The sequence below is a fragment of the Glycine soja genome, chromosome 20 (assembly GCF_004193775.1).
Source record: "Glycine soja cultivar W05 chromosome 20, ASM419377v2, whole genome shotgun sequence".
NCBI lineage: Eukaryota > Viridiplantae > Streptophyta > Magnoliopsida > Fabales > Fabaceae > Glycine > Glycine soja.
The window spans coordinates 9,913,545-9,925,421 of NC_041021.1; the positions used below are offsets into that span (position 1 = coordinate 9,913,545).

General features: G+C 38.6%; 1 protein-coding gene across 1 annotated transcript; it reads left to right on the top strand.

The window, feature by feature from the left end:
* The first annotated feature begins 6,765 nt into the window (after positions 1–6,765).
* On the top strand, positions 6,766–7,777 carry LOC114401859. Its single transcript, XM_028364437.1, has 2 exons — positions 6,766–6,898; positions 7,041–7,777. The coding sequence occupies exons 1-2, from the start codon at positions 6,766–6,768 to the stop codon at positions 7,775–7,777; spliced, it is 870 nt and encodes a 289-aa protein (XP_028220238.1).
* The last annotated feature ends 4,100 nt before the right edge of the window (positions 7,778–11,877 follow it).

An 11,877-nucleotide genomic window follows, 5' to 3' on the forward strand; every position in this document is an offset into this window, starting at 1 on the left:
TGGCAATGGGGTGTAGCAAGCAAATGCTCACCTCCCCCTTAAGATGGTCCAAAATTTAATTGGATTGGGTTTCTCCCAATTAAATTAAATTTATCTCCCAACACACACACACACATCAAATAGTGCACTTAATGCATGTGAAATTACAAAACTACCCCTAATAGAAAAACTAGTCTAGGTGCCCTAAAATACAAGGACTAAAAAATCCTACATTACTAGGGTACCCTCCCTACACTATGGAGCCCTAAATACAAGACCCAAAAATAATGAAACCTTTATCTAATATGTACAAAGATAAGTGGGCTCATACTGAGCCCATGGTTAGTATTTATGCACTACACACATGCGTCCAATATATGAACAGTGAACTTGGATGCAAGTTTAGTGAAACGTAACATTTTGAGTGTACTTGTGTTAAGTCCCCTGAAGTGGGTCGAATCCTGTTTGAAAAAGTCAATATCTTTTCAACTTCCCCCCATGATCTCTTTCACTCTCTTCACCCTAAAAACTTAATTGTCACCATCACTTATCATTACGTCCTTTAACAATCAAACCTTCTACAACACATTCGCATTCTTTGCACCCTAACCTCTCTTCCTTTCACAAACCTAGAAATTTTCCTAACCCTAACAATGGCCAAGAAACAACCCTCCCTCTGCATCATCTGAGGAAGGTTCCCCTACTTTGCACTAGTAACCATTCCCTTTGAAGAAGTAACGATGAAAGACAACGAATCAAGAGTTCATGTTGAACACTTCTTCAATATTGACTCTTTCGAAAATAGTAGCTATCTCATCTTAGCCCATCTTCTATTGTGTGGCATTCACCATTTCTTTAAAGATCCTAAAATAGTAGTGTCTGAACTAATCAGAGAGTTCTGGAGGACTGCCAAAGTTTATTGAATTAAAGATATTGGAAGATATTTTGTTGGAAGAGTGCTTGGCATCCAAGTGAAGCTATTAGTCAAAACCATTGCTCAAGTCATTGGCTATGAGAGTCATGAGACCAAGTTCATGAACAGCTGGGGAGATGAACAACTCTTTGTGAGGACCTAACTGGGCTAAGACCCGAAGGCAATATGGAACATTGTTGAGTAAGGCCAAAATCTTCCAGCAGATAGTCAACAAGGCCATCATTCACATTCAAGGATCAAAGGATTTCTTGTCTAACGCTCACAAGTTCATTTTGTATAACCTTATGGAGGGCACTCCTTTTGACTTGCCCTAGATTCTCTTCAACTACTTTGCTACTGAAGTGATGAAGGATGAGAGCATCAAGAAGGATATATATTGTAGTGTCATCCTCACTAAGGCATTCGAAATCCATGTCATTATAAGAAAATTCTTGTATGAGAAACTTATAGATGTGCAAGACAAAATCTACCTGGATGGGGGTGTTTCTACCAAAATAGAAAACATTCAACCTAGAGAACATATCCAAGATGAGACTGGTAGATAATGGTTCTTTCGAACAAGTTCCCTAAGTGGATGATTCCATACTTGCTAAACTTCAAAAAAAGTTTGGACTCATCATTGGACAGGATAATCAGTTGGATGAAATTTAGGAAAAGGCTACTGAAAAAGACAAAGTAGACGTGGAAAGAAGAAGTTACTCAAGCTGAGCAGAGGACAAAGACACAAATGGATACACTTTTGTCCAAAGTTGCACCTACTCAACAACGTCCACCTCCTATTCTCGTTACACTTAGTGAAACCAACACGACAGGCTCATCCTCCTCCAACTCAACCTCATACAAGAAAACAAGAAAATAATGGAGCCCAGCGACCCAAGCGTCTAGAGGGTGAGCAATCCTCCATTCAAGATGATGCTACCGATGACCCTCCTCCAGTTGATATTCAACTAGTTCTCCAACAGACTTCAAATGTTCAATAGTTTGAACGAAGCCTTTGAAGAACTGAGACTATTTATCTTAGAAAGAATAAGCAAACCGATTGCACTGTTGATATGGATGATTAAGTTCAATATAAAGCACATCCATCTCCCATCCTCCTTGATCACTTTCAACATCAAGACTTGGTTATCATAGACCTAAATATTTATGTTGAATACATTGAACAGTTGTGTTTTCTGGTTGTTTTTCTTTTTTAGAATGCTTATAACATTCAAAGAAGAATAGAAGAGAACTTCCAACCTACAATAGATTGGATGCAGTTCCCTTTGAATATTGAAGAAGAGGAAGTTACGTGTCCTCTACCCAAGCACTAAGATTCTCATGCTGCATCCACTACTTCTGAGTAGGATCCACCAACAGGGATCGAAGTTCTTCCTCTGCCAAAGTGGAAGTGACTTCACCCCAAGGTATCTAAGCCTTCATCCTCTACAACACAATGCAAGAATGCTGACAGGATTCCTTTTGGGGCTTGCATAGAAAAGGTCAGTTATGTTAAGGACATCATTGGATGGTTTTGCAAGATTGATGCACAAAAAATTGATCCATCATCTGATGATTTCTTTCCTTTATTTCTCCATCCAAAGCACATCCAACTATTCACTCCCATGTCTAAGTTTATTCCCTTATACTATGGCCATCAAGCTCTCCTTCTAGCTAAGGATGATGTATACAATGTTGGGATGATAATGATGCAATGTGGGCTAATTGATCAATGGTCATGATATCCTCTAGGTCTAAATATCCGGCACACAACCTCCATCAAGTTCATGCCTAATTGAATAGCTCCGTGGTTTCAACCCTTGGACTTATGAAAGAAGAAAGGCAAAGTTCCTCCTCACAGCAAGCTCATGCCTCATCAAAGCCCAAAAGACAATGTTGCCTTGCATCCAATTCCTTATGATTGCAGTAGGTACTTTACAAGAGATGTTGCTATAAAGACTATTACATTAAAGCCAGGCATTGAGTTTGATCTAAATGATGTCATGCTCTTTTACTTTAAAGAGATGTATGAAAACTCTCGCCATGCGCCCACCTCGGACTATGAAATGGAAGATAACTCCAATCATATATGCATGGTGTAGATTTTAAGTCCAACCAAGATACATCACTTCAATGATTGGCATATGTGTTTTCCAAGGAAAGAAGGAGATGATGAGCTTTATCAATGTATAACCCATGATACTCCTCCTTTTCGCTCTTGTTTTCTCTTGGACTTGCACAAATATTCTAAAGCTACAATGAGAAGAGCCATTGTCACTGCTCGGGAAAGGTTTCCCATGCTTAAGGAGTGTCCATACTCTCTTAATCAGAATTCATGGGTTCCTGGTCAAGGAATGGTAGTTTAGCTTCAACAAAAACAAGACAAACTAAACCACCAACTGATGGACTTGCAAAAAGAGGCTGAAACCAAACAATAGTAGGAGAAGCTTGAATCCAGAGAGTTGTTCAACAATCTTCATGTACATCTTGGACCTCAAGTCGATGTTGTTGAACCTCTAATGACTAAAGTTACTTTAGAACCTCCACAAATTGTTGAAGATGCCTTAGCAATTGTCATCACTTCTAGTACTCCTCGCAAGATAACCCCCTTAACCACCTTTGCTCCAACTAGTGTGTCTGAAGAGAGAATTCAAGAACGGTTGCACCTTTGACTAGCCAACCTAGAAGAGACCATGGAAAGAAGGTTCCTTGCTAAACGCATGGGACCAATTTGCTGCTCAAGAAAACTTTGAATTCATCACTCAAATCCTTCAATGATAATGAAGCAACAAAGGCTACCTTCATTCCTCCAACCACCTTCACAACCACCAACCACTATTGTGCAACCTCATCATGAGGTTCTTGCACCTATGGTTCTTGCATCAAAGGCTACAATAACTATTGGTCTTATGCATGCGCCTTTGCCCTTACCACCAAAGCCACTGTTAGTCGTCTTATATGACTAACTTTTGTATAGAAAACATTTTCCAAAACTTGTATAGTTCCCCAATTTATGGTTATTTTTTAGTGATTTTGTAAATAGATCTTGTTTTATTGTTAAAGTTGTCTCTAGAATATTTCCATTGAATTTAATGATGAAATATGTGCAATTTCAGGTGAAAAAGAGGCTAAGTCATGAAATGTCAAAAGTGACAGTTAGGCTTAGCTCATCAGTGGGCTAAGCGCGCATCCACTGCTAAGCGCAACTTCAGCATGCTTAGTGCGACAGAAGAATTTGGCAGAGCATTAATATCAAGGTCGCGCGCTAAGTGCGAGATCAATGCGCTAAGTGCAGCAGTTGTCTTCTGCCAGGCTCAGCGCATGACTAGCGCTATGCTCAAATCCACTTACGCGCACTAAGCGCGATGGTGGCGCTAAGTGCAACGTCGCGAATTCAGAGCCTATTTAAAGCTTGTCTTGTGCAGAATTAGGGTAGAGAATAGCCTGACACAGATTTTTCCAACATTCTAGAGCACACCATAGTGCCAATTTTGGGAAAAGGGCTCTAGAGGCAGCAAGAGGAGCAATTTTTGTAGAGATACCTAGGTTTTGTAATCTCATTATTGTTAGGGTTTCTTCTATAATGGTTGGCTAAACACTCTTGTTGGGGATTTCTAAAGAACAACTGATGTAATTATTTTAATATCTAATTGATTGTGTTTCTTGTGTTCAATGCTTCTTTCAGTGCTTAAATTATGTATGCTCTTGGTCTGATCACCCATTTGTGTGCATAGTTAGGTGACTTTAGCATTGGGAAATGTATTGTTGCCTTAGAACTTGAATGAAGCAGAATTGAAACTTAGTCTTACAAGAGGGATCTGCAGATTAAGTTTTGGTTTTAATTATCCTATCACAATAATGTTGTTTGGTCTAAGTCTAGTCCAACAAGAGGGATCTGAGGACAAAGCTTAGGCTAAATTAGTCTAAACTTTCATAAGCTATTTAAGCTAAGTCTAGTCCAACAAGAGGGATATGAGGATGAAGCTCAGTTTAAGATAGTCTAAACCTAGGAGGGCTTTCTAAATTTTGCCTAGTCCAACAAGAGGGATCTGAGGACGAAGCTTGGATTGATTCAGTCTAACTAGGGATCGAGGTTTAGTAATTTAGGCTATAGCATAGAACAAAAAAACATGATTGATTAGAGAAACATCTTTATATGCATCAGCTGGCTTGTTAGAAAGACCCAACATATTTACCTACTGCTGTCAATCTTACTTACTTGCATTTTTATTGTTTTTAGCCTAGACTTAGTTTAATTATGTTCTAAATCATCAATTATCAATGTTTCTTTCAACAATGCCTTATTCCTGAATTTAACCCTGTCTAAGACTAGTTCCCTGAGTTCAATACTCGGATTCATTCGTTTTAATTTTAAATACTTGACGATCTGGTGCGCTTTTCGGCAAATCAGATTTCCCTTGAACATATTTGTATAAAGAAAAAGTGGACCAAAAAGTAACCTATAGAAGGCGTAATTCAGAGAGTATCAGAAATTTTTTGCAGGATTTAGAAGTAGCAGTAACTCCAGAAGAAGAACCTCGATCTTTTGAGGCATCTTCTAGTTTTCCTATTGCAGGGCATTCTCATATATAACTTGTTGAAGAGCCAAGAAGAGTAACCCTAGAGGATTATTCAAGTTCTATTGTGCCACAATTTTTCACTAGTATTGCACAGCCAGAAGTTCAAGCTCAGACAATTACAGATCCTCCTTCTTTGATACAGCTAATTCAAAATAATCTAATTCATGGTTTACCCAATGAAGACCCTTATACTCACTTGGCCACCTATATAGAGATATGCAATACAATTAGGTTGGCGGGTGTGCTTGCGGATGCAATCAGGTTGAGTCTATACTCATTTTCTTTATCTGGAAAAGCTAAGAGATGGCTTCATTCTTTTAAAGGAAATAGTCTGAAGTCATGGGATGAAGTAGTAGAAAAGTTCTTGAAGAAGTACTTCCCTGAATCAAAGACCGCAGAAGGCAAAGCTGCCATTTCTTCCTTCCACCAGTTTCTAGATGAATCATTGAGTGAGGCACTTGAAAGATTCAGAGGTTTATTGCGGAAGACTCCCACTCACGGTTTTTCAGAACCAATATAGCTCAACATATTCATAGATGGGTTGAGACCAGAATCTAAGCAGCTCTTGGATGCTTCAGCTGGGGGTAAGATCAAAATGAAAACCCCTGAAGAAGCAATGGACTTAATTGAAAGCATGGCTACTAGTGACATAGCCATTTTGAGAGACCAAGCCCACATTCCTACCAAGAAGAGTTTATTGGAGCTAACCTCACAGGATGCTCTATTGGCACAAAACAAGTTTCTATCCAAGCAACTCGAGATACTAACAGAAACACTCAGTAAGTTGCCAACTCAGCTTCATTCTGCATAAACTACACATTCTTCTATTTTGCAGGTTGCATGATGTACAATTTGTGGCGAAGCTCATGAATCTGGATGTTGTATCCCTAATGAAGAGCAAATTGCACATGAAGTCAATTATATGGGGAATCAACCCAGAGGCAATCTCAATACAAGTGGATTTTCAGGATTTCAGAACAACCAGCAGTATCAACGGCAGAGACAGTGGTAAAATCACCCTGGTAACCAATTCAAGAGAGACCAGGCAAGTTCATCTACAAGGCCACTACAACAGATGCCAAGTCTCTATGACCGAACCATAAAGCTGGAAGAGACTCTAGCTCAATTCATGCAAGTATCAATGTCTAACCAAAAGAGCACTGAGTCTGCAATTAAGAATCTGGAAGTCCAGGTGGGCTAGCTTGCAAAGCAATTAGCTGAAAGATCATAAAATAGCTTTACATAGAGAAAAATCCTAAAAAAGAATGCAAAGCCGTGATGACTAGGAGCAAAATGGCGATTCAAGCGGAGGAAAGTAAAGCTGATCAGAAGGTGGAGGGATTTAAACAACAGCTGGCTAATGAACTGGCGTTGGAACCGGTTGATGATTTAGTTGAACTTGAAGAAATTGTGGAGGAAGTAGAAGGTGTTGAAGAAGGAGAGACACCAATAAGAGACTGTGAAGAGAAAATAAAGAAGGAGGAAGAAAAAGAAAAAGAAAAGAAAAAGAAAAAGAAATAAAAGAAAAAGAAGAAAAATAAAAAAGTTGAAAAATGAAAAACAAAAAGAGAAGGTTGTTGAGTTTGAAAAGAAGAAGGGAAAGAGTGAGGCTAACATAGAAAAGAAGAAAGAGGCTACTCCTATTGAATGCAAGGAGGTACCTCATCCATTGGTACCCTCCCGGAAAGATAAAGGGCGACATTTGGCCAGATTTCTTGATATCTTCAAGAATCTGGAAATTACTTTGCCATTTGGAGAAACACTCCAGCAAATGCCCCTTTATGCCAAATTTTTGAAGGATGTGTTAACCAAGAAGAACCGGTACATCCATAATGACAGAATTGTTGTGGAAGGTAACTGTAGTGTTGCGATTCAACGCATTCTTCCACCCAAGCATAAAGATCTTGGAGTTGTCTCGATACCATGTTCTATTAGTGAGGTTGTTGTAGGCAAAGCTCTCATAGACTTGGGAGCTAGTATCAATTTAATGCCTCTTTCCATGTGTCGGAGACTTGGAGAGATAAAGATAATGCCTACACGCATGACCCTCCAGTTAGTTGACCGCTCCATTACAAGTCCATATGGAGTCATTGAAGATGTTTTGGTGAAGGTTAAACACCTTATATTTCCAGCTGATTTCATTGTCATAGATATAGAAGATGATGCCGACATTCCTCTCATTATTGACTGCCCATTCATGTCTATTGCAAGCTACATAGTAGACATGGGGAAGAAGATGTTGCATATAGGCATAGAAGATCAGAAGATCAGCTTTGATTTGTTCCATGAGGACAAAGATTCATGATGTAAGCTCCATTGGAGCTTGTAGGCCTAGGATCTTCTTTATCAATGGATTCCTTTGCTTCTTGGAGGATGAATGGTAGCGGAATGGAGAAGGAAGAGACATAGGAGACGCCACTTCAAGGAGAAGATGAGTCTAGAAGAAGCTCACAACCATAGGACAACTTATGGCACCAAATTCTTCAAGATATGGCACCAATCCTCCTTTCGAATTCCCTATATGGCAACTCACAAGCAAGGAAACAAAGAGACATGCAATAACCAAAGAAAAAAAAATGAAATGAAAGCTAAACCAATAGAGTTTTAACAAGACAAATTTCAAGGATGATTCAACAATTAAAGCAATGAAAAGCACACAAAAGCAAGCTAGGACTCAAAGAGAAACCTATAATGGCTCTAGAGTAGAGTAGAAAAACTATTAAAAAAAAGACTCAAGAAACCTCTAGTTTGGGCACTTGTATTCACAGTAATTTTCAATTGAAATTTCAGAACTAGGATTGGTATAAAATAGGCACCAATTATAGAACAAATTTTGAGCCAAAACAACAAGCACAATTTCCTTTCACTTTTTTTTTTCCTGGACACTGATTTTTCTGCCAACTTGTGTGATTTTTATTATTTTGTAATTTTATCCAAATTGCTTGGTTCTTTTTTTATAATTTTTTTCCATATGTCTAGAAAATTCAGTAAAAATTTCAGCTCAAAACACGTAGTTATCAATTCCCAGTAATTTATACAAGTTCGTATGTTCAAGCTGCCAGCACCAGTTATTTCAACCTAGAAATCAAGAGTAGTGTTTATGTTGCTTAAGGCTTGGATAGTTACAATTTGTGTTTTCTTATGCTCAATTATCTTGAATAAAACAATTCAAGAGAGCTTAAGACTTATTTGATTCACAAATCCAGCCACAACTCAGCACCACAACTCAACTTCATCATAGGCATCATGTAGGAAACTTAGAAAAAAAAAAAAAAAGAGTTCAACAACAAGACTACTTCTAGGAATTGATTTAGAACATGTTATGAACTAAATAACATGCATGAATTAGACTCAAAATTCAAAAGATAGGCTAAGAATGACAAGAATACATGAACAAATGTATCTAGAATTCAATCAACAAAATAAAAATTCAACACAAACTTAGAACATAATGTGACAATTACTATGACTAAACATGACTCTAAGACAACATGGATTAAGTGATTTACACTTAGATTTTTGTGTTTTTTTTCTAATCAATATTTTGGAAGAAAATTTAGATCTAAGGTTTAGAAGAAGAATATTGTGAATGAAAAATGATAGAACCTAAAATCAACACAAAAACATAATTCAAGAGTAGATCTACAAAATTTGAACCATAGAAATGCAAGAAAAAGTGTAGATCGAAGATTTAATCGGTTTATTTTTTTGAATCAACTCTAAATAGCACCAAACCACAAGACAATGGAGGATATACATGGAGAATAAGATGAAGAACAAGGAATTAAAGAGAATTCACCGAACAAAAAGATAGAGGAAGTAAAAGAACATCACCTAGATGATGATGCTCTTGATACCACATGATGTAAGCTCCATTGGAGCTTGTAGGCCTAGGATCTTCTTCATCAATGGATCCCTCTGCTTCTTGGAATATGAATGGCAGCGGAATGGAGAAGGAAGAGAGAGAGGAGACGCCACTTCAAGGAGAAGATGAGTCTAGAAGAAGCTCACCACCATATGAGGCCATGGAGAAGAGCTTGGAGGAAGAAGGAGATGAATGAAGGGAGAGGGAGAGAAGAGCACGAAATTTTGTGCTCTAAAAGAGCTCTGAAATCTGAAGTTTAATATTCAAATGATCAAAGTTTTAAAAAATGCACACACATGACCTCTATTTATAGCCTAAGTGTCACAGAAAATTGGAAGGAAATTTGAATTTCAATTCAAATTTTACTTGAATTTGAAATTGAATTTGTGGAGCCAAAATTTTACTAATTATGATTAGTGAATTTTAGTTATGGTTCAGCCCACTAATCCAAGATCAATTCCAAGATTCTCCACTAAGTGTGCTTAGGTCTCATGAGGCATGTAAAGCATGAAGGACATGCACAAAGTGTGACTATATGATGTGGCAATGGGGTGTAGTATGCAAATGCTCACCTCCCCCTCTAAAATTTAATTGGATTGGGCTTCTACCAATTCAATTAAATTTATTTCCAACCACACACATAAAATATTCACTTAGTGCATGTGAAATTACAAAACTACCCCTAATACAAAAACTAGTCTAGGTGCCCTAAAATACAAGGGCTGGAAAATCCTATATTTCTAGGGTACCCTACCTACATTATGGAGCCCTAAATACAAGACCCAAAATTAATGAAACCTTAATCTAATATGTACAAAGATAAGTGGGCTCATACTTAGCCCATGGGCCCGAAATCTACCCTAAGGCTCATGAGAACCCTAGGGCCTTCTCTTGCATCTCAGGCCCAATCTACTTGAAGTCTTCTATCCAATGCCCTTGCGGGGTAGGATTGTATCAATTCACCTAGCCAAAATGTCTGTTTTAAAGTGCATGTGATGGAGGAAAAGAGACCTGAGAAGAAGGTCCTTGAAGTAGTAACTCTCTTGGATCCTGGATAATAGGACGATGTGTCAAGCTAGTGACGTTAAAAGAGCGCTTACTGGGAGGCAACCCAGCTTTTCTTTCCCTTTCCTATTTTTCATTCTTATCTCTTGCATGTAGTTAGGATATCTTGCTTGTGATTGTGATTATTTTCAGCTTGTTTAGTAATGAACAAGGGGTTTTACGCTTGTGTGAAGAGATAGACAGAAAAAGACTTAGAAAATTTTTACAATTGTCTATCCGCTAAGCGCAGACCTTGCACTAAGCACTCAATCTTCACACGCTAAGCACAGAGACCCCTGATTGGTTGGCTGAATAGTTCAGCTAAGCGCACATCACTGCGCTAAGCCCAATATCTTCATAGTAATTGAACCTTAATCAGTGGGCTTAGCATGGATGATGCGCTAAGTGCCACTTCTTCTCTAGAAAAATTTCTTTGTAGCAGCGCTAAGGGTGCTATCCTGCGCTAAGCCAAAGATTAATTTTGTAACTTGAGTTTTTAACCTGGGTTAGCGGGCCAGGAAGCGCTAAGCACAAATCTCTTATGGGTTTTGAATTCTTGGAAGTGCGCTTGTTGCACTAATCCTGAACTACTCTCTATAAGTTGATGCTTGATGGTATGCTAAGCCTCACATCTCAGGCTAAATGCATATTGCAGAAAAAAAATTTGTGTTATAGAAAGCGCTAAGCGCAGCCTGCCGCGCTAAGCCCCAGATGCTTACGGGACTTTACAACTTAGAGTTGGGCTTAGCGCGAGGCTAGGCTAAGCGCTTGGGTTTTAAACTCAAATGTCATGTTGGCACGCTAAGCTCAGAGGCCCTTTGGGTGTTACCTTTGCACCCAAACCTCTACACCTTCCTAACCTTAAGCACTTGTGTACTTTCTACTGCGTGTGTATTGCTTGCCTGCATCTTCATTGCTTCATTTCAAGAACAATCCAAGTAAGTTAGCACATTTCTATTTTTTATTTTTCATTCTTCAAACCTTAGGATAAATGATTTCTTGTTTTCATAGTTGTATGATGTTAGGTTAAGGTTATTAGTTTTCGGGTTAGTCAATGTAGGATTTTAGGTAATTTAGAAGTCCATTAGGGGCAATGTGGCTGAAAGGGGTGAATACCCCTGTGGTTTTGTCTGGAAATCGCGATGAACGCACTAAGCGCGCCTATGCGCTTAGCCTGTTCATTGCAACTGTCAAAATTTTGGATTTCCAGATGAACGCGCTAAGTGGACCATGTTGCGCTAAGCGTGTTCATCCCTACTAATGAACGTAAGTGATGAGCCCGCTAAGCGTGTGATCGAGGCCGTACCCGAATCAAATAAACATGAAAATGCAGTAACTAGGAAGTGATCCTAGGTCGTTTCCCAACGAGCAGTGACAAACCAAATGTTCATAATATACTTGCAGTAACAGTAACGTTGGGGGGGGGGGGTTTGGTTGTTTGGTAATTAAAGAGCAGAACAAGTAAACTGGAATACGAAACTACTAATATTAAAAAC

What these genes read in the sequence shown, in the direction of transcription:
- LOC114401859 (XM_028364437.1), top strand. Translation starts at nt 6,766, where the DNA reads ATGGCGATTCAAGCGGAGGAAAGTAAAGCTGATCAGAAGGTGGAGGGA. An exon ending in AATTGTGGAGGAAGTAGAAG is followed by an intron (nt 6,899 to 7,040) that starts GTGTTGAAGAAG and finishes AAAAACAAAAAG; the next exon opens with AGAAGGTTGTTGAGTTTGAA.